Genomic DNA, 23,392 nt, shown 5'->3' with positions numbered 1-23,392 from the left:
TGTTTACTGTGTAATAGTAAAATGTATGCCAACAATGGAACAAGGACTGGGAAGCAAAGTCATACTGTTATAAATAATTTCACCACATGAAGTAACACATTTGAAGACAGATGCAAATTTTTCAAAAGGTACATTGTAGACCCTATAACAATTAATAAAAAGATGTTTTAAAATATAAGAAGTAGAGAAGATAAAATTAATTTTTAGAATGCTCAACAAAGCTAGAGAAAGCAGGAAAGAAAGAAAAAACATAGAAGAAATGAACCATAGAAAACAGCTAGCAAGACAATACATTTTAATCCAACTATACAAGCAATAACTTTAAAGGTGAATTGTTTAACAGTTAAAAATTGACAGACTGGATAAAAAAAGCATGACCCAACTATATGAGGTTAACTAGTCAGGGTTCTCCAGAGAAACAGAGCCAGTAGGATGGATCACTGGCCATTGGCTCAAGTGATCACATAGGCCAAGAAGTTCCACAACACGTTGTCTGCAAACTGGAGAATGAAGAGAACTAGTGGTGTAATTCATCCCAAGTCTGAAGGCCTGAGAACCAGAGGAACTAATGGTATAAGTTCCGGTTGGTGTCTCAAGTCCCAAGAATCAAGGGACTGATCATTTAAGGCCCAGCCCAAGTCTAAAGGCCCAAGAACCAGGAGCACCAATGTCCAGGGGCAGAAGATGGTATCTCAGCTCAAGCAGAGAAAATTTGTCCTTCCTCTTGCCTTTTCATTCTATTCAAGCTCTCAACTAATTGAACAATGTCTACCCACATTGGTGAGAGTGATCTTTTTTTTTTTTGAGAGGGCATTTCTCATTTATTGATCAAATGGTTTTTAACAACAATAAAATTCTGTACAGGGGACTCAATGCACAATCATTAATCAACCTCAAGCCTAATTCTCAACAGTCTCCAATCTTCTGAAGCATAACGAACAAGTTCTTACATAGTGAATAAGTTCTTACATGGTGAACAGTGCAAGGGCGGTCATATCACAGAAACTTTCGGTTTTGATCACGCGTCATGAACTATAAACAATCAAGTCAGATATGATTATTCGTTTGATTTTTATACTTGATTTATATGTGAATCCCACATTTCTCCCTTATTATTATTTTTTAATAAAATGCTGAAGTGGTAGGTAGATTCAAGATAAAGGTAGAAAACATAATTTAGTGCTGTAAGAGGGCAAATGTAGATGATCAGGTCTGTGCCTATAGACTAAGTGTTAATCCAAGCTAGACAAGGGCAACAAAACATCCATGGATGCAGAAGATTTCTCTCAAAACAGTGGGGGTGAGGTTCTAAGCCTCACCTCTGTTGATCCCCATTTTCTCACCTGATGGCCCCCCTGCGACTGTGCCTGTCTTAGGTTGTTCCTCCCTTGAGGAATCTTACCCGTCTCTGGCTAACCAGTCATTTTCCAGAGGAGAGTGATCTCTTTACTCAGTTTATTGAATCAGATGTTAATCTCTTTTCAGAAACACCCTCATAGATACACCCAGAAATGTTTTACCAGCTATCTGGGCATCCCATAATCAAGTTGACACATAAAATTAACTATTACGGAGGTCCACAAGAAACCTATTTTAATATTATGACAGACTTTTAGTTTCAGCTCCAACATGTAAAGTATTTGGAAGTTGTAACTCACATCCTTACAGGAAAAAGATGGGAAAACTGAAAATCAATGGCTTCTCTTGGACCCATCAAAGAACTGACATTGCATGGCAAACTGCCACCCTAAAATCTGGATAGAAAGACAAATCTAGAGTGAAACCTGAGATGTGCTTACGTAAAGCAAAATCCACTGGAGTCATAAACTGGTTAAGAATATTTAAATGGTAGAATTGCTGGAGTGAGAAACTTCTGGGAGCTACATATTGTTGGGGAGGAGAGGACCTATTTCCTAAGTTTTACTCCCAGGCACTTCACCAAATTTCTCAAGTGTGAGAAGCTAACAAAGATCCCCTCATGGCTCTGGCAGGGGGAGAAGGACTAGAAATCACTGAAAAATGTGCCCAGCGTGTTTTCTGTAACAAAAGCCTAGTCTCTAGGGGAAAGACATTAGCAGGGTCACACAGTGTGGGCAGCTTAGAGCCCCAATGCATGTACCCACCAACTCTGGCAGCCAGAGTGGTGCAAGTCTAGGCTGCAACCTGAGATGGTCAAGATCACCTGGAGAAGGTGCAGGATAAATACTCATTGCCAAAGAGTCTTCTGGTAAGTCTTATTGCTGCTTCCAGAGCTAAAGTTTCCATGGTGAAAAAAAGCTTGAGAAATGCTGCTAATGAGTATATAGCACATTAACATAGTAAAGACTCAGAACTCCATACATAAAACTGAACACTGTTGTTGCACATTTACTCTCAATCCTGTTTGTACTGTCAGAAGCATCTGAAGAGTTTATTTTTAACAAATACAACACCTGGGTCCCACCCCACACCTGAGGAGATGAGAGGGGCCAATATCAAAACTCAAAAGAGAAGAAAATAATTGCTAAATGGGTACAGTGAAAGGAAAACTTTTCACAGCAAAAGGTTCAACTTCTTTGCAATAATCAGTGAAGGAAACTAGAAAGTGTTATCCCAAAATACATCATCTTTCATATAGAAATTCTGAGCTGAAGGGAATTCAGCAGTAGCAAACCCAGAAAGAGCTCCCCCTTTACTGCCTAAAGGCAGGATACAAATTCTCCTGTTATTCAACAACACTTAGCCAAGAGATGGCACCAGAGAAATCTGCAAACATTACTCCATTAGTTTTTACAGATACTTACATCACCCCCTGTCTGCCACCTTGGAAGTCTAAAATTGCTTTGTCCTGTCACTTCTCCAAAACGTATTGTTCTTTGTTGAAGATACTATGTTAGCCAGAATTCCAAACCACCACTTTGAGTTACTCTTCATTTTAGGTTTCTCCTATGTTCTGTGCACTGCATATGTTAATAACTGATTTTCTCATTAATCTTTTTGCTCGAATCCCAACCGAAAACTTAAGATGAGCAAAGGTGAAGTTTTACCTCCCCTAAAGTAGTATAAAAGGGGGCTCATGAAAGCTTAAGAGGAAAAGGTTGGAATCACTGCCACCAGGGATGCAAAAGGATGTCAAGGGATGAAAAAATGAAGTTTTTTTTACCAAGGAGCTCAAAGAGCCCACCTGGAGTCAGAGAGCAAGACTTTGTAACAGAACCAGACAACCTCGTTCAACAGCCCAGAAGGGAGAGTAGGGGAAAGGTACTGATGAGTTTCCTAAGGGCAGGAAACTAACAAGGCAGGTACTGGAGGAAGAGCTGATGGCTTAAATCAACAGAAATCTATTATCTCACGGTTATAGAAGGCTAGAAGGCTGGAAGTCTGAAATCAAGGTGTGTCGGCAGGGCCATGCTCCTTTGGAAGCTTCTAGGGAAGGATTCTTCCTTGCCTTTTCCAGGTTCTAGCAGCTCCAGGTTTATGATAGCATAACTCCAATCTCTCCCACAGCCATCTTCCCTGTGTCTTCACATGGCTTTTCCATGTGTGTGTGAGTGTGTACAAATTTCCCTCTAATTATAAGGACACCAGTCATCTTGGATTAGGGCCCACCCTAATGACCCCATCGTAATTTCCAAATAAGGTCATATTCACACACAGGACTTCAACACATCTTTTTTGGAAGGCACAGTTCAACTCTTAACAGTTATGTTACAGAGTTAAGGAGAACTCAGCAGAAATCACTGAATGTGGGGGTTGCTCAGGCTAAATAGGATGACAAGCCGGGATGGGCAAGGACAGAGGCAAGGGGAGAACAGTTAGGGAGGGCGCTGAAAGTCTGTAAGGCTTGTTAAATCACTGCCAGAGTCTATGAAGTCTGGGAGGATATTAAATGTTAGTAGTGCTGAGATTATCTGCAACTTTACATTTCCTTTATGCTTTTTGTATGTTCCAAGTTTTCTACACTAAGTACACAATTTTTATAATCAGAGATCAATCATTATTTAAAGAGAACTATGCAGTCATTATCACATCCTTTGTGTAGTCAGAAAAAAGGCAAAGGGAGGAAAACACACAGGGTAAAAATATGTAACAAAATTAAAACCTGAAACAAAGATGACACTGACCCACAGTTAGCAATACAAATAAATGTAGGGTAGAGAAGAGTGCAGGCTTTCATCTTGGACAGATCTGGATTTAATCCCAACATTTGCATATGCCAGCTCCAACGGCTTAATTTCTTGTTTAGAAAAAGAGGATTGCATTTCCATCTCAGCTGTCTAGAACATTATGTGAAGGGGCTGGCATGATATAAATACTTACCAAGTGTTTCCCAGCATTTTCAATATGGCATTAATAACCCTGTATATACAATATATGAATTTCACAAATGGCTAGCATTTCGAACACTTGAGGGCAGAGACATGGGTGGCTGAAGAGAGTAATAGCACAGTCAAGGGAAGGGAAGATTTCCCCAATGTTCTGATCCAGAAAAGGAAGGGATAACAGTGCCTACTGGAAAGAAGGGGAATTACACAACTGAATAGAAAGGGAGTCTATAAATCTGTTAAATTTCAAAAAAAGTGAGATAACCCCGTATGTGTTGGGATGTCTATAGTATGTGCCTATGGCACCAGTTAGAGGACACTTCAGCCTGCAAGTGACCAAAAGGTGATAGAAAATGCCTTATACAATAAGGAAACAGTAATCTCACATAACAAGAAACTTGGGATTAGGGAAATTCCAACAGTTTAATGATGCCAACAAAGACCACATTTCCCCTCCCCACCTGCTACTGCTGTGCTCGCCTCAGTTTCAATACACTGCTAATGGAAGAGAGGCTGCGTGCCCCCAAACACCTTTTAAAAACTACAAAAACTTTCCCCAGAAGCACCCCAGAAAATGTCTTATTCTGTCTCACTGTCCAGAACTACCCCTCCTGAAGCACTTGGAGGGCACATACCAAACAGTTCAGTTAGAACCAGAACCAGAAGAGGAGGGGAAGAGTGGGGTCAGCGGCTTCTGGAAAGGCAGCCAGCACGGTCTGCCCTGTGTCCATGAGCAGTGTACACAGCATATGAGACTGGAATCTGCATGGACGGCACTGATATACCATCCGATGGGTATGTATCAAGTGGCAGAGGAGGGCCAAGGGATATACAGGGAGTACAGGGAGAGGTGCTTGGGCAGGGGAAGAAGAGCCTCATTTCCCACCAGTCAGTGGGGGGATGACTAAAGATGCTAATGGACTCAACCAAAAAAACGGCCGGAGGCGTGAGACCTTAGGACAAGAGAAAGTGTGGAGGTGCGTTCCATCCACAGCATTGTAGAACGAGAGGTCCCCAGCCCCGTGATCTAGGAAGACTCCCACCCGGTGAAGAGAGGGCTCCTGCTTAGTAGGACTTACAGGGACGCCTATTAGGGGCCAGTAGCCTGCTGGACTCCAACGGAGCGCCCAGACTCCCCCTTCGGGGGACATTTGCAAATGATCCATAATCCCCATAACGTCCTCCCGACACACCCCCACAGCAATCTCCAGGCTATCTCGGTTCTCAGCTTCCCAGTAATGTTTCCCTGAAGTGAAAACATTTTTCCCCAAAACACAGGGTAAGTGCTGAAATCTCTCCACAAAGTGTGTGTTTTTCTGAGGACGCTTCCATCCAGCAAAGTAGCTCCATGCTGTAGAAAATAATGGCCAGGAACCAGCTGATGATGGATTTTTCACGTATCTCCCTTCCTGGGAGAAGACCAGTGTGGCATGAGCTGTGTTTTCAGACAGATTTACAGCCACTGCAGAGAAAACAAGAGCTGAGATAAATACCACCAGCAGCCCTCCTCCAGAAATGCCCCTCGGTTCCAGCTTCAGGTCCATCCTCCTCCTCCTAACAAGCACTGTTAGGGTGAGACTCCTCCTGGCCTCTCCACTGATCCTCAGCTGGGCCTACGAGGTGCAGCACGGCCTTTAGCAATGTGAAATCTTAATTTCCCCTCTGCTCTAAAAGACCAAGACCTAGAAAATGAGGAGCTCATTATTTCATGGTCCCAAGTCTTCACAGTAAGCATAAAATTTGAAGGAAAAAAAATTCTGCTGTTGAATGAGGACCAGACCAAGGCCGCTGACTGGCAGGTGCTCTGCACAGGCACACACAGATGTCGCCGTGAATGAGGTTTCTCTTCACTGGCTCAGTGGGTCACCAGGCGTCTCCCCAGACCCCCCAAGAGATCATTCAAAACAGAACATACTAGTCTAGGTCCTCTTTCGCCCTCTGGGATTAAGCCCCTGTGCACACACTGACAGCTTGTCTTCTCTGTCCTCTACCTCCACCTAAACACTCACACTTGAAACCATGAGCTCGTGTCTCTTCTTTCCCTCTGACCCTCGATGGCTAATCAGTCACCAAGTCCTATTGGTTCTACCTCCCAAATGTCACTTGGGTTCATTTCCTCCTCTCCATCCCCACTGCCCCTATCTTTACTCAGACCTTCTCACTTCAACTGTGTCTGTACCTTCCTCCCTGCCTCCAAATTCTTCCCTCTCCCAGACTTTCCATGCCTCTCTAGTTTGTTTTTTTCAATCAGGAATTGATGTTAGGTTTTGACAAATACTTTTTCTGCATCTACTGAGATGATCATGGTTTTCCTTTTTTTGAGTTTGCTACTAAAATTTTGGTGAATTCCACTCATTTTTCAAATGTTAAACCAACCCTGCTTTTCTGGGATAAATCCCATTTGGTTGTGATATATTCTGCTTTCTTTTTTTTTTTTTTTTTTTGGTATCATTAATATACAGTCACATGAGCAACATTGTGGTCACACCCCATTACAGTCACTGTCCATCAGCGTAATAAGATGCTACTGAGTCACTACTTGCCTTCTCTGTGCTATACTGCCTTCCCCATGACCCCCACTATATCGTGTGTGCTACTCGTAATGCCCCTTATTCCCCTTCTTTCTCCCTTCCCACCCACCCTCACCAGTCCATTTCCCTTTAGTAACTGTTAGTCCATTCTTGGGTTCTGTGAGTCTGCTACTGTTTTGTTCCTTCAGTTTTTGCTTTGTTCTCATGCTCCACAGATTAGTTAAATCATTTGGTACTTGTCTTTCTCTGCCTGGCTTATTTCACTGAGCATAATACCCTCTAGCCCCATCCACGTTGTTGTAAATGGTAGGATTTGTTTTCTTCTTATGGCTGACTAATATTCCATTGTGTATATGTACCACGTCTTCTTTATCCATTCATCTACTGATGGACACTTAGGTTGCTTCCATTTATTGGCTATTGTAAATAGTGCTGCAATAAAAATAGGGGTGCATATGTCTTTTTGAAATTGGGCTCCTGCATTCTTAGGGTAAATTCCTAGGAGTGGAATTCCTGGGTCAAATGGTATTTCTATTTTTAGTTTTTTGAGGATATATTCTGCTTTTAATACATTGTTAGATATCAATTTGCTAAAATTTTCTTTAGAATTCTCCCATCTGTATTCATGAGGGACATCTATAGTTCTGGTCATGTCTTTGATTTTTGGCAACATGATAATGCAGTCCTCATAGAATGAATAAGGAAATATTCTCTTCAATTTTTTATGATTTTGTGTAGGCTATTTATTTCTTAAATGTTTGGTGAATTCACCAGTGAAGACACTTGGGAAGATTTTTAACACCAATTTCTTTAACAGAAATAAGGTTATTCCAGTTAACTATTTATTCTTGGGTAAGCTTTTATTATTTGTGCCTTTTAAGGACTTGTCCATTCATCTACATTGTCAAATTTATGAGCATAAAGTTGCTTAATATTCCCTTATTATCCTATTAATATCTATGGAATCTGTAGTGAGGTTGCCTCCCATTACTAGTATTAGCAATGTATGTCTTCTCCTTTTCTCTGGTCATTCTGGTTAAAGAAGTAGCAGTAAAATCGATATTCTCAAAGAACCAGCTTTCTGTTTGATTTTTCCATTGTTTTTCTGTATTCCAATGATTTCTGCCCTGATTTTTATTATTTCCATTCTTCTGTTTACTCTTGGCTTTATTTTTTCTTCCTTTTTCTAGTGACTTAAGGTGGAAACTAAGGTCACTGATTTGAGAACTTTTTCCTTGTCTAATATAGGTGGTTGGTGCTACAAATTTCCCCTGAAGTAATGCTTTAGCTGCATCCCACAAATTCTGATATATTAATTTCCTTTTCACTCAGTTCAAAGTACTTTCTATTTCCCTTTTGATTTCTCCATTAATTCACAGGTTACTGAAAAGTGTTTTAGTTCCTAATACTTGGGGATATTCCAAGGATATTTTTGTTACTTATTTCTGACTTAAATGCATTATGGTCAGAGAAAATACTTTCATAATTTGAATCCTTTTGAATTTACTGAAATTTGTTTTTATAGCCTATCTTCGTCTATACAGGAAAATGTTCCATGCACACTTAAAAAAGGATGCATATTCTGCTGTTGGTTATTCTATAAACACCAGTGGGGTCAAGTTGGTTACTAGCATTACTCGAGTCTTCTATATCTTCCTGATTTTCTGCCTACTTGTTCTAAAAATTATTGAAAAAAAGGTACTGAAAACTTCCGGCTATAATTGTGGATTTGTCTATTTCTCCTTGTAGCTCAATTAGTTTTCCCTTAGTATATTTAAAGCTCTATTATTAGATGTGTAAATGTTTAGAACTGTTATGTCCTCCTGATAAACAGACCCCTTTGTCATTAGGAAATGACCTTGTTTATCTCTGGTAATATTCTTTGTTCTTAAATCTACTTTGATGTTAATATAGTCACTCCAGATTTCTTTTGACTGTTTGTATGGTGTATCTTTTTCCGTTGTTTCACTTTTAACATATATGGCTCTATATTTAATGTTTCTTACAGCATGTAGTTGGGACTTCCTTTTTTATCCAACTAATCTCTGCCTTTTGATTAGTATATTCAGACCATTTACAGTAATACAAAATTGATTATGATTAGGTTTGTGTCTATCATCTTGCTCTTTGCTTTCTAGTTATCCTATTTGTTCTTTATTCCTCTTTTTCTGTCTTTTTGATTAAGCAAGTGTTTTTTATAATTCTGCTTACCTATTTTGTTGGATTAGCTTTATTTTTTTTTTTAGTGGTTGCTGTAGGTTTAGAGTATAGACATTTAACTTATCACAGCCTACCTTCAAGTGCTATTATACTTCACATATTAAAAACTGTATAATAGTATACTTCCATTTCTCCCCTCCAACATTCACACTACTGTTCTTGTGCATTTTACTTGTAAATATGTTACAAACTCCATGTCATTTTTTGTCTGTCTGTTTACATAGTTAATTACTGTTATTAGCCAGGGTTCTCCAGAAAATGGAACAGGATGTGTATTACACAGAGAGAGCAAGAGATAATAAGGAATTGGCTCAACACGATTATAGGGACTGGCAAGTCTATATCTTCTGTGTGTGACAGCATGCACAAGATCCAGGAAAAACTGATGTTCCAGTTCAAACGCCATCAGGTAGGAAGAGCCAGAGCTACAGATGAATTCCAAAGGCAGTCTGCTAGAGAATTTCTTCTTGCTTGACAGGAAAAGTCAGCCTTTTTCTATTCAGGCTTTCAACTGATATTAGATGAGTTCCACAAACATTAGGAAGGGCAAACTGCTTTACTGAAGTTTCCCAGTTTAAATGTTAATCTCATACAAAAACATTCTCACACCAACACCCAAAATAATGTTTGATCAAAATATGGACACCTGTGACTCAATCAAGTTAACACATGAATTAACCATACTATTACCCTTTAATGGTATTTAGATAATGGCAAAATAATGTATATTTATTTATGTCATTATCATTTCAGGAGATTTTTTATTCCCTTGTGTAGATCCAGACTTACATCTGGTATCATTTTCCTTTTGATTGAAGGACTTTAACATTTCTGGCAGTATTAGTCTGTTGCTGGTAAACTCAATTTCTGGATATCAAATATCATTATTTCACCACTTTTTTAAATGTATTTTAACTAAAGTATTTTTGAAATACCATATTACATTGGCTTCAATTGTACAACATAGTGATTCAATAGTTACCCACATTAAACCACCACCCCCAACTATCACAGTTGAGTACAGTTACTATCTGTCAACACAGAAAGATGTTACATAGCCAGTGACTGTATCCTCCATGCTGTACTTCTCTTCTATCCCCATGACCAACTTATATTATCATTGAGATTTTGTGCCTCTTTATCTCCCTCACTCACCCAATCCACCTACCCCTCACCTTTGTTTTTGAAGAGTATTTTTGCCAGGAATAAAATTCTAGGTTAACACTGTTTTCCTTTTAGGAAAGATTTTGCTCACTTGCATTGTTTTCAATAAAAAATATGATATCATCTGTATCCTCGTTCCACTGTAAGTAACATGTCCTTTCTCTTGTTGCATTTTTAATTTCTATCACTAGTTTTTCATTTTTTTAATTCTCTTTATCACTGGTTTTGGTGCAGTTTTCGTATTTCTTGCAATTTGGGTCTGTAGAGCCTCTTAGATCTGCATACTTAGTTTTTTATCAAATTTAGAAAATTTTTAGCTATTATTTCTTAAAGTATTTTTTCAATCCATCCCCATCCCACTTTTTCCTGCAGGGACCCAAATTATCATACATAAGGCTATATGAAGTTGTCCCACAGATGCTCTTCATGTTATAAGTTTTTTTCTCTATGTATTTCATTTTGGATGTTTTCCACTACTACATCTTCAAGTTCACCGATCTTTCCTTCTACAATGTCTAATCACCTATTAATCCCAACCAGTGTATTCTTTATCTCAGTCACTATAACTTTCACCTCTAGAAATTTGATCTGGGATTTTTTTCTATGTACCATGTCTCTATATGCACCTTTACAGAATAGTTTTAATAACTGTATCAATGTCCTTCTATGCTTATTCTAACATCTGGGTCAATCCTGGATCAGTTTCAGTTGATCATTCTCCTCAGCATGGGTCACATTTTCCTACCTTTTTGCATGTCTGGTAATCTTGGATTGAATGGCAGACACTGTGGATGTACATTGTTGGGTACTCATTTTTTAAAATTCCTATTAATCTTGAGTTTTGTCCTGAGATGCAGTTGCTTGACTTTACCCAGTGCCCCATGAACTATGTTTTCTAGTCTGGCTGGTAGGAATAGGCATTGTTCTTAGCCCTGTGTGAGCTCTAAAAACTTTTTCTTCTAATCATTTCAGAAACTTCCTTCCTCAACTGCAGGTAGCTCTTCACCAGCATGTGCTGATCAGTATTCTGCTGAATACTGAGGGATGCCCTGTGGTGATCAGGGTTCTCTCTCCATATAGCAATTTCCTCTCCAGTACTCTGTCCAGTACTCTGCAAACTCCCTGCTTTGTTCGCCCTGGATTCTCAGCTCAGGAAGTCCACCTAGCTCCATCTCTGTTACCCCTTCTCAGATGGCCTGGACTCAAAGCTGTAAGCTAGGGCAATCATAGGGTTCACCTCATTCATTTCACATTTCTCAGAGATCACTGTCTTTCACTGCCTCATGTCCAGTGTTTTGAAAACCGTTGTTTCATGTACTATGTCTATTTTGTTTTCATTTTTGTTTTTGTAGTTAACATAGTTTCAGTCAGAAGAATAAATCCAGTCCTCATTTCATCATTTTTAGCTGGAAGTGGACATCCGCAATATGGTTCCTAATCAGGGATGTGCACATGTGAATTGTTTGAATAGCTTTTTCCAGTACATACCTTGGTTCTCCCCTGGAGATCCAGTAAGTTTATCTTCAGTCTTTCATCATTCATCTTCCCAACCTTAGCTCCTGCTTTCCCTCACAATGCACCTTATGTAGTCAGAGCAGATGCCCTCCTTTCCATTTTGTCCATACCTTAGCTCCTGCTGCCTCTGCTCAGAGGAGTATGCCCCCATCTTCTACTTGGCAAACTCTTACACTTTCCTCAAATTCCAGAACTGACACCTCTGCTGTGAAAACCTTCCATTTTACCTCCAGCAGAACTCCTCCTCTGTATTTCTATAGTATTTTCTCCATACCACTTGATAAATACTGGATCCCACTATATTACAATAATTATTGTATATATATCTCTCTCTCCAGTTTGCTTATGCATTCTTAGAGCTTTTCCTTTTGTATCACTAATAGCTTATAACACATAGTGTTAATAAATGTTTCCTGGATGAAGCATATATCCACTTACTCCTAAGTTACTACCTTTTTCCTGACCCTCCTGTTGGCTGCATGCTCTTTTTCCTCTTTCCTCCCCAGACTTCTCTGCTTCTTCTCTGATTTGAAAGATTTCTAGGGAGCTCCAACTCCTAGAAATTCTGCTCACCTTGGAATCGCTTCAGCATTTCCTTCATCACTGGAATCTGGCACACAGTCTTCACCTTTAGAACTTCAAGGGAATAGTTCACATCCTCGTTCTCACTCCTAAGGAAAGTACAGAAAGCTGCTCTCTTTAGGAGAAAAGTAGGGCAGCCAAGACCCCCAACTCCCACCTGAAGGGTCTAAGCCCAAAGCTCAGATCACTTCTCTCCCATTCATCCTTACAAAAGTGAACAGAAGAATTCCACCTCCATGGACCCCTTTAGGGTGTGCCCAGATTGCTCTATGGAACCCAGGCCTTGTTTCCTGTCTGCCCACCCTGTACCTTTACCAATCCACTCAGGTCCCCATAAGAATTCAGGAGCTCATACCTGATCAACACATCTTTTGGATTCTGTGAAGAGAAGAAAGAAAGAAGTTATGCACCTTCCTCTTAAGATCTGATGCTCAACTTTGTGAGCACGTAATTTTCTGTCAGTTGCTTTTGTTACTGTCCATGATCTCATGCCACCAATGCCATCGATTAATGCAATGCAGTCCTTTTCTTCATGGGACACCCCCTGCACTATTTGACAACCTCTTCCTTGAAATCCTATTCTTTCTCTTTTGGCACTCTGACATTAACTTTCTCTGGGCTTTTTGCCTACTTCTCCATCACTTCGCTTTCAAGCACAGACAATAACAAATGTTGGTGAGGATATGATAGGAAGATAAAATGGTTCAGCCACTTTGGAAGACAGTTTGGCAGTTTCTTAAAAACTTAAGTGTAAATATACTATACAGCCCAGCAATTCTGCTCCTATTATCTACTCCAGAGAAATGAAAACATGTCCACACAAAGAATGGCAGGCAAATGTGCACAGCAACTTTATTCTTAAAGCCAAAAAATGGAAACCTAGCAATTGGTGAACAGATAAACAAAATGAGGTATATACTCTACAACAGAATACTACCTGGGAATAGGAAACAAGAATGCAAATGCAATACTAATACCAAGAATGGGCCTCACAGGCATACTAAAAGAAAGAATCCAGACATAAAGGACACATATTATACGGTTCTGTTTATAGGCTATATCTAGAAAAGGGAACTCTATAGTCAGAAAGTAGGCTGTCTGGAGCTGGGGGGTAGGAACAGAGATTAACTGTAAACCAGCACAAAGGGATTTCACTGGAGTGACAGAAATGTCCTAAAACTGGACTGTGGTAAGGAATGCATGACTTGATAAAATTATAAAAATCACTCAACTGTACATTTAAAATGGGTGAATTATGTATATATATTATACCTCCAGAAAGCTGGGTGGTTTTTTTTTATTGTATATCAAAATGGTGAATTACCATATGAAGAAGCACTCAGCCTCACTGGTCATCAATGGAATGCCATCTGCCTTACAGGAGGGAGAGGTGCTGACTGAAGGCTTGAGATAACATTATACACCATTCAGGATGGCTAAAATCAAAGACATTCAAGTACGGACAAGCATACAGAGCAACTGGATCTCTCACACACTGCCAGTAACAGTGTAAACCAATACAAGCACTTTGGGAATCGGTTTGGAATCATCTACTAAAGCTGACCACATGGATGTCCTGTGACCAGGTGCATAACCAAAAGAGATGTGTACATATGTGCAACAAAAAAGACATGTTCGTCACTACTTTTTGTAACAGTAAAAACTAGAAAAAACCCAAATTTTGCTAATAGTAAAGTGAGCAATATGTGCTGGTATACCAATACACTGGAATACTATACAGCAGCACTGTGAAAATTTGGGCTGGAAAAGTCAGGGCTGGGAGGCATGTTCTGCACATTACAGAATGTTTAGCAGCACCCATGGCCTCTACATGAGATGCTAGTAGTAACCATCCCCAAGCTGCGACAATGGAAAATGTCTCCCAATACTGCCCCTGGTTGAGAACTGCTGCGATGCACTGATGCACCTGCACCAGCATGGCCTGACCTCACAAACGATGCTGAGCAAAAAGAGCCAGGTACAAAGGACTGCATCCTGAAAGCTTCTTACTCAAAAACAGGCAAAACAAAACAGTGTAAATAGTCTGGAGAGAGACTACATTTGAAAGAAGGCAAGGGGCATTGGCCGGGGGCATGAGGAGGGCTTTTGGTATGTTACTCATGTTCTGTTTCTTGACTTCGGTGGGGGTTCCATGGGTGGGTCACTTGGTAATAATATGTTAAGCTTATGATTTACGCATTTTTCTCTACAGATGTTAAACTTAAAATATTTTTAAACATGTTTATTTTACTATGACAATAAAGTCAGAATCTGTGGACAGAGTTGAAGCAATACTTTGAGATGAAAGTATAGCTTCAGTGTGTTTCCCAGCAAACTAAAGGTTAAACAGAAATAAGTTAAGCATGCCAACTCAAAAAGCTGAGGAAAGAGCTACAGAGCACACCAAAAACCAATAAGAAAAAAACAATAATAGTAAGAGCAGATATTATTTCACTGCAAGCAGTATTTGTGATGGTAACGGTGCCGGGGGCAACCTGGGTGGGTAACAGAGGAAACAGGCAAAATGTGGTGGATGGACACATGAATTAAATGTCTATAAAGCAAAAAGAATGGATTTTAGAAACACAGTTCCTAAGGAAAAAAGAAACAGAATGCAACAGGAATCTAAATCATCGCATAAATCAAAATACATAAACCCAAGCAATACTATGCATTTTGCAAGAACACATTTAAATGAAAAGATAAAACTTAAGCATGAGAGAATGTTTTTGTTTTTTATGTTTCTATGTTTGTAAGGACAATAATGCAAGTGAGCTATAAGCTAAAAGTGAAGAAACAAAACAATGGAGGGATGAATAGATGGATCAGCAAAGTTCTCTTTGGCTCTGAGATTCTATGACCCAGTTCCATCTTCTTTATAATCATTTCTCTAGACCTGCACTTACAGTGGAAGAATATCAAGTTATATCAATCTGATTGTAATGATTAAAAATTAGTAAAAAAGACATATTTCCCTTAAAAACTGTTAAATTATCTATTTGTGATTTTACATTTGCTTTCTTTTACTGTTTTACAAAGTATACAAACATATTAAAACATGGATGGAGAAGTCTTAGATGTACTTCAGATCCCTCATAAACTATAGACTATATGATTCTAAGTATCACATATTACCTGAGCTCAGCATACCTAAATTTCATATTAATTTCTTTTGAATGGTGAATCTTTAACTCTTTAATTGTACAATGACAATTAGACTATCACAACTATCAACAGAGAGAAAACATTTCTTCTATTAAACTCACTCACCAGGAAAGACATTCAGCTCTAAAGAAAAGAGGGGGTTACATTAGTGATGTCAACTAAACCCTGCCAACCTGTCTCACCTGCAGCAACATCAGGGTGGAACTCTGGCTCTTCTCCCCAACCTCTAAGATGAGCTTCTTCAACGACGTGATTATCTGATGGAGCCTTAGTTTGTTCTCATTGCGTTTCTTCTTTGTCTCTTCTTCTTCTTCGCTCAGTCTCTGAAGAAACAGTTGCTCTTCTTCAGCGAGGAAGTTGTGCAGCTTTGCAAACTCTGCGCTCAGTCTCATTCGCTGATTCTTCATCTTCTCCTACAGCCACATGAGATTTGCTCAGTCCTTGTTTGGCCTGGCCCTCGCCCTTAAGTTCCTTACATTTGACTCCCCAACAATCCATGGCCCTTCCATCTTAACCACCTCCTCCAGAAAAGCTCCTGCCCACACCCCATAAATTTCCACTACTCCTCTATTTTCACTTACTTGATAACTTTGTACTAATCTTTATAATATTAATTCATTTGTTCTAACATGAGTCTCTACTACTGACAGCAATGCCTTGTTTGTATATTTTTAAACTCAAATGCACTTTCACATCTATTTCTTCCCTCAGAATACCTACTGTTTAGTTTTGTTAAATCTTCAGACATGAGTGTGTGTGTGTGCATTGTGCCTCCCAACTGGACCAGCATCTCTGAAAGCAAAGTCCGTTTACTTTTCACAAGGCCACAGACCCCCGGACTACAAACTAGGGATTGTATTTAGGAAAATGTGGGAAGGAGAGAGGCACTATCTTAGAGATATGGGGATGAAGTGAGTGGAACTCACATCATCCAACGTCACAGGTCAGTAGACACTTCCTGTTCTATCACCTAATCTGGCAAAGGGCCTGACAACTGATGACATCCTGCAAGGTCTTCCCAGCAAAACTACAAAACCAAAGGGCCTCAGGGACAAGAAACGCCCAGCCACTACTCTCTTACCTTCCACTCTGCAGCGTTCTTCAGTTCCATGTCCTGTAAACGCAAGGCTTGCTTCATCTTGGCCGTCAGACTGCACTGAGTCTTAAGAAGTTTTTCCTGCCAGCAGAAACACGTATCAGAGAAAAATCATCTCTCCAAGCATCTTCCTTGTTCAGGAGCTAAAAAGTCACCTGATCCAAACAGGGAATGAGATCGAGAAAATGCTGAAGATAATCACAGGCCTATATACAAGAAATATTCTGGTCTGAAATCATCATGATACTATGCAGAATTGGCCTATTAAGCTGAAAACAAAACCTGTTGGAAAATTAATAAATACCTAGTATTGACAAAGGAGAAGGCCTCTGGCACCACGATAGGCAAGTAAATAAGTGCCATCTTTTTGAAGGCTACCTGGCAAGAGTTAGCAAACTTTAAAATGTGCAAATCCTACTTCCAACAATCTATGCAACAAGACACTAGCAAAAACAATAAATATGCATAGGAATGTTCACTGCAACATTCATTATCTATAAATGGGGAATTACTAAATATGTATATTGATACTTGGTATCAATTTCAGGTAGTTCTCTATATATTGATATATTAAGTTAAAGCTATAAAACAATAGTATTTTATAATTCTGCTTGGAAAAGAAAACACTTGAATCTGTTCATGTGTGTGTTTGAATAGAAGGAAAATCTGGAAAGATATATTCCTAAGTATTACTAACACTGGTTATTTCTGAGGCATAGGAATGACTTGGAAGTTGGTGGGGGTGGGGGAGAGCACCCTGAATTTCTACAAGAGGCATTATACCATTTTTGTAATTTAAAAACCCAAATAAGCTATTAAAAAACAAAATGAACCAATCAGCATTGGCATAGTGGGCTGCAGCAGGACAGCACCCGATAGCAGAAGAGCAGACATGAGCTTAGAGACAGAAGCAGGTAAGTCGGCGACACACACAAGAAAACCCATAGGAAAGGATGACCAAATGGCTGCAGGAGGAAGGGGTCCAGATTCAGCCCCTGGGTTCTGGCTTCAGTAACTGCATGGGTTGTAGGTTATTTGCCAAATTAGGAAATATAGGAGAATGGGCATGTGTAAATGATAGGAAAGAAAATTAATCCAACTTGAATAAAGTAAGTTTGAGATGCCTGCGGGATATCCAAATGGATATAGTTAGTTAAGAGTCAAGAAAGATCTGAGCTAGAGAAACAGACTTAAGAGGTTAAAGCAGGTAGGTGAAACCATGGGTGTGAGTAAAGTCATCCAGTAAGATTCTACAGAGTAAGAAGAGATCAAGGCTGGAACTGGGAACAGCTACATTTAAGGGGTATGCAGAGGACAACAATGCTGCAAAGAGGTTAAGATGAGTGGTTGGTGAAAAAATGAGAGAATGGTTTCCTATATACTAAAGGAAGAGAAAATTTAAATTAAAAAATTAAATGATGGACAGTGTCCTAGGGCAACTTTCTATGTCTGAATGTATGTCAAAATAAAAAGCTAAAAGAAAAAAAATGAACTAAGAAATAATAGGAAAAAAATGAATAGGACTAAAAAATAAGAAATGTTAATTGTTCCCTAGGAAAGTAATAAAAATAACTAACACTCTTCTTCCAGCCATTTACAAATGACAATGGCTAAAATAAAGTTAGATAATTTAAAAGCCAAACTGGCTGGTGAGGATGTGGAGCAACCAGAACTCTTGTAAACTGTTGATAGCTGTGTGAAATGGTACAACCTCTTTGGAAAAAAGGTCTGGCTAGACACACATTAATCCTAGGGCCCAGCAATTCTACCCCTAGGCCCAGGAAAAATGAAAACATGTCTACAAAAAGACCTCTATAATACTCATGGAAGCTTTATTTCTAAGAGCCCAAAGCAGTGAACAGCCCAGGAAGATAAGCAAAGAGTGGTGTGTCCACATAATGGAATACTACTCAACAGCAAAACCTGCACAGTAAAAGAAAAAAGTGTGCCGATACGCACAAAAACAATGAGTCTCAAAATCAATATGCTGACCAAGAGGCATCTATTTAAAAGAACACAAACTATATGATTCCATTTATAAGACACTGCAGAACAGGCAAACAAATAAGTGGTGGGTGGAATAAATCAGAACAGTGGTTGCACTTGGTGGGGTAAGGAGAGAGAATAACTGGGAAAGGGTATGGAAGCTTCCTGGGGTGATGGAAATTTTCTTTATCTTGAGAAGGGCTTGGGATGCCCAAGTGTATTCGTTTGTCAGCGTTCAGCAAATGTACATTAAAGATGTGCATATTTACCATAAACAAATGTTAAATCTGGTTAATGATATGCATGCTAACGTATAGGAGGAAATGCACTGTCTGCAATTAACTTTAAAATGCTTCAAAGGGAAATAAGAATTGATGGATGGAAAGGATACAGATGGATAGATAGGTGATAAACAGTAAAATGTTAACAGCAGAATCTAGATGTGGGTATGCCAGTCTTTTAAAATTCTTCCAACTTTGATATATGCTTGAAAATTGCAAAGTAAGATATTGGGGGAAAATAAAATCAGAGTATAAAGGGATTTACATGGTTCCTGTTATATATGACAAAATCACTTGTGCTGTTTTCTTTCTAACACAATGTTTTCTAACATTATATGATCTATTTATTACCCCTAGCTGTTAAGCAGGTATATAATCCTGCTCTCAGTAAGCTCTCTCAAGTAATTTTAATCCTTGATTCAATTATGTAACTGCCATTTTGTGATCACTGTCAAATTGGATGCACTTATGAGGCTTGTATTGAGATGAGTAAGTCCTTTAAATATGACCAAGATTTTGTTAAAGTTTTCACTTTTACTTGATAATGAAAACAAATTAAGTAATATTTTAAACAGAATTTTTCAATTGTTTTAAAGCTTTTAAAAATTCTGCTATACATGAATTATCCTGTAGGGCTGGTTCTACTTAAGTCTTTGAATACTGCCGCAGTTGGGATCTAAGGAGGGGCTCTGACTAAACTTTGGGAACCCATTAGAAATCTCCTTCTTGCAATAACACATACTGCCACGAGGTGGCAGGAGGACACCACCAAGCATTTCAAAACGTGCAAAAAAATTTTTTTAAATCACTCTTAATTTAACATCAGAAAACTGTTAAGTATATATATCCATAAGTAAAACAAAAGTGCATGCTCTTATAGAACTAAGATTACTTGTGATCATATAGTTCAAACAACATTAAACTTCAAATCAGAAGATTTGAGTGGCAGCCTAGACCTTCACACACTGTCTGTGAGCAAGTCAACCCCACCCATTTTCTGAGCTGCAGCTTCTTCACCTGTAAGATGAAGCAACGAGGCTTGATGTCGCTTAAATACCGTCCCCGCTCTTAGGTTCTATGACTTTCAGTCATTGTACCCTCTGCATTCAATCCAAGCGGCAGGTCTACCTCCAAAACAGTTTTCAAATCAGCATACTTGCTGTCTCCACTGCCCCTTTAAGTTCAAGCCACCCATCATGTCCCCTGGACAACTACAATAACCTCCTGACTGGTCTTCCTACTTCCAATCTTGTCCTTCTCTCGTCCAACATCTTTAAAATCCGGTGATACCATATCACTCCTCTTCATCGGCTCTCATCACCAGGAAAATTCAACACCTTGTAGTGGCCCAACGTGACCCCGCCCTTGCCTACATCTCCCAACTCATTTCCAGCTACTTTCCCCTTGCTGATGGTACTCCAGGCACATAGACCTCTTTTAGTTTCATAAATATGTCCAGTACTTCCCAGCCTCGGGGGTCTTTGCACTTGTTGTGCACTGCCTGGAATGTTCTTCCCAGTTCCCGAGATGGCTCACTCCTCATCCATCAAGTCCCAATGCAAATGTCACCTCCTCAGAAAAGGCTATCCTGTTCACCTTTATTAAAGCCCATTACTTCTCCGGCATAGCATATTATTTCTTTCACAGTACATATTACAATCTGTGTTTATTTATTTGTCTATTATCTACCTCCTACCCCAGTCCAACTAGACTGCAAGTGCCATGGAAACAATCTTCACCTGTCTCGTTCACCATGGTATTCCCAGTGTGTGTCTGACACAAAACAGGTGTTCAAGAAGTATTTGTTAAATGAATTAATAGCAATGGAGGGATTAGCTCCTAGAGTCAGCAGACTCAACACTGGCATGAGGGTTAAGAGCTGGGCTTGGAAGCCCTCTCCACGCAATTTGCTCTCTCAAGTCTATGAAACCCTTTCACTTCCTGTTCTTTTTCTCCGTAACCCCCATCAATGACTCTCTTTGAAACAACGTACATTTCAAAAGATTTTTTGTGATTTCCCTCCATGAAAATAAGAAGGTGCAGGTCCATGGTTCTCTATCCTATCTGTATATCAGAATCACCTAGAGAACTTTTAAACAACGCTCATGCCAAGGGCCCCATCAACTGAATAAAATTCCTGGGGAGAGGCAGCAGGGAGGCCTGGCTTGGGTAGTTCTTTAAAGTATTCCCAGGTGGTCCTAAGGTGTACCTGAGCCACTGGTGTGGACCAAGCAGCAAGCAGAGCGGGCTAGAAATTCATCAAAGCAGGTTTCGTGGATGCCATGCTCAGGGGCTCAGAGCCTGAGCAGAAGCATCTGGCATGCAGTTTGCAGGGATCAGATGTGGGCATAGGATGGGGGTTATTTTCCATGGACTTTAGGAACTCCCAACTCTAAGACACTGTGCAGCCATACCACATGCTGTGCCACACTACCACACTGCTGAATATGCTGTTCCCTCGGCCTGAACATCCTCTCCCAACCTTGCTGAACTCACCCTTCAAGACAAACCTCACGTTTCACTCCTCCATGAGGTCACTCCTCACCGATTCCTCCAACCTCAGGCCTTCTAAGTACTTGGTAGAAACTTAAATAACTCTCACACTGAAATTATCAGTCTTTGTGTTATGTGCCTATAAGACAAGTCCCATGTCTTTCTCATACATTGATGTGTAGATTCTAGAACAATGCCTGGTATATGGAAGCATCAATAAAGTTTACTGAATGAAGGAATGAATAGATAGTTTCTAGTCCCACTTCGCATCTTTTTTCCTGTTTGTAGTCAGCAGATAAAACTTGACAGCATTTCATACTTTACAAAACACCTTAACTTGCATTATTAAATTCATGTATTCGACCAGTACTTACTAGATACCCACTCTGTTGGAGCCCACTGGTGTTACACCGTCAGTAATGGAAGGGGTAGGGCTACTCTGGAAAGGATGACCAAGGAAGATCTTCAAGCTAAAAGCTAGAAGTATCTAAAGATAGAAGGTGTGGGTAGAGAAAGAGAACAGGCTTGAAACAAAAGCAGGAAGGCCAGTGTGGCTAGAGCAGAGTAAGATAAACTGATTTATTCAACTGAAGCTTCTTAACCAATAATTAAGATAGGTAGGCCTGATAACCTCCAAATTCAAACATTAAGTGATTTTCCCATCTGATGGAAGAAAGCTAGTAACCAAACCCAGCCTCATCACTGCAACCCAGGCTTGTCCCAAACCATCAGCTGTCGAGGACATCTGTAGATACAGACCTGCACTGTCCAATACAGCATCCATTAGCGACCTGAGCACCTGATGTGGATAGTCTGAATTGATATGTGCTGTAAACGTAAAGTACCCACAGATTTCACAGACCTATTACGAAAAAAAAAGTAAAATACCTCACTGATAATTTTTCATACCAATTAATGTTTATTACTACTTTGGACAATTGGGTCAAATAAAATATATTAAAGTTAGCATCACTGTTTCTTTTCACCACTAGAAAAATGTTTTGATTACTTATGTTGCTGGCATTATGTTTCTATTGGACAGCACTGGTATACAACCTCAGTACGTCTCCAACCAGGAGCTCCCACGGGCCAGGCCCTTGCAAATTCTGCACAGCGATGACAGCTTGCACTGCCTGAACCCCCAACCCCCATCCCAGTTTTAACTTCAGCTCTGAGATCCGCGTGTCCCTTAACTTCTTTGAGCCTGGCGGGGGCTGTTCATGCTTCCAAAGGGAACAGCAGCCACCTCCTGGGTCTTTCATGAGAATTAAGTAAACGTTCCCGGGCAGCATCGGCAGCCCGTAACGGCCGGCTCACCCGGTAGCTCTCGAATGCCTCGTCGATGGGCGCCATGGTGTGGGCCTGGTGCTCCCGGGACTCCCTGCACACCAAGCACACGGGCCGCTGGTCGTCCTCGCAGAATAGCCGCAGCGGCTCCCAGTGGCGGCCGCACAAGCCGGGGGGCACGGTGTCCTGGCGCCGGCGCCGCGTCTTCTCCGTCAGCCGAGCCAGGGCCCAGTTGGGCCGCAGCGCGGCGGACGCCGACGGCTGCCGGCACTCGGGGCAGGGGAACGTGCCGCCGCCCGGCGCCCAGCTTCGGCGCAGGCAGCCACGGCAGAAGTTGTGGCCGCACTCGATGGACACCGGGTCCTCGAAATAGTCCAAACAGATGGAGCAGGTCAAGTCCTCCTGGAGGTCCTCGGCTGCCATGCCGCTTTTCTGCCCCTGGGCCAGAGTCGGGTCTATGTGAGGCGCTGGAGTGGCCTGCGGACTACAGGTGGGGACACCGGCGGCCCTCGAGCCCGCGGACAGCGCCTCCGCCGGAGGAGAAAGTACAGACTCTCTTCCGGGACTCGGGACCCAGGCCGGGCGGGTGACATCCGGGTAGCGGCCCCTCCCCGCGCGACCGCTAGGCGTTTGAGAGCGTGAGTCCGGCCCCGCAGGGTTTCCGCCGGAGAAGGGCGAGCCGGCGGTCGGGGCCTGGCCGCGGGGCCTGAAGAGACGCGGCTGCGCCTCCGGCCAACGATAGAGATGAGGAAATCCCCCAGAAAGCCT

The 23,392-nt window shown here is 40.8% G+C and overlaps 1 protein-coding gene across 5 annotated transcripts; it reads right to left on the bottom strand.

The window, feature by feature from the left end:
- Positions 1-278: 278 nt before the first annotated feature.
- On the bottom strand, positions 279-23,392 carry TRIM4 (tripartite motif containing 4). Of its 5 annotated transcripts, XM_057487355.1 has the most exons (8): positions 22,655-23,389; positions 21,723-21,824; positions 16,563-16,658; positions 15,664-15,894; positions 12,672-12,694; positions 12,308-12,405; positions 5,420-5,766; positions 279-5,380 (listed from the first exon to the last, which is right to left on the bottom strand). In XM_057487355.1, the coding sequence occupies exons 1-8, from the start codon at positions 23,045-23,047 to the stop codon at positions 5,180-5,182; spliced, it is 1,491 nt and encodes a 496-aa protein (XP_057343338.1). In that variant the 5' UTR covers positions 23,048-23,389; the 3' UTR covers positions 279-5,179. The 5 variants fall into 5 exon arrangements, with proteins under 5 accessions (XP_057343338.1, XP_036760592.2, XP_057343339.1 ...); XM_036904697.2 differs by having other exon boundaries at positions 279-5,766; XM_057487356.1 differs by lacking the exon at positions 15,664-15,894 and having other exon boundaries at positions 279-5,766; positions 22,655-23,392.

Source organism: Manis pentadactyla, chromosome 10 (genome assembly GCF_030020395.1).
Source record: "Manis pentadactyla isolate mManPen7 chromosome 10, mManPen7.hap1, whole genome shotgun sequence".
Taxonomy (NCBI): domain Eukaryota; kingdom Metazoa; phylum Chordata; class Mammalia; order Pholidota; family Manidae; genus Manis; species Manis pentadactyla.
Note: the sequence above shows the minus strand (reverse complement) of the source record. Positions and strands in the feature narration are given on the sequence as shown.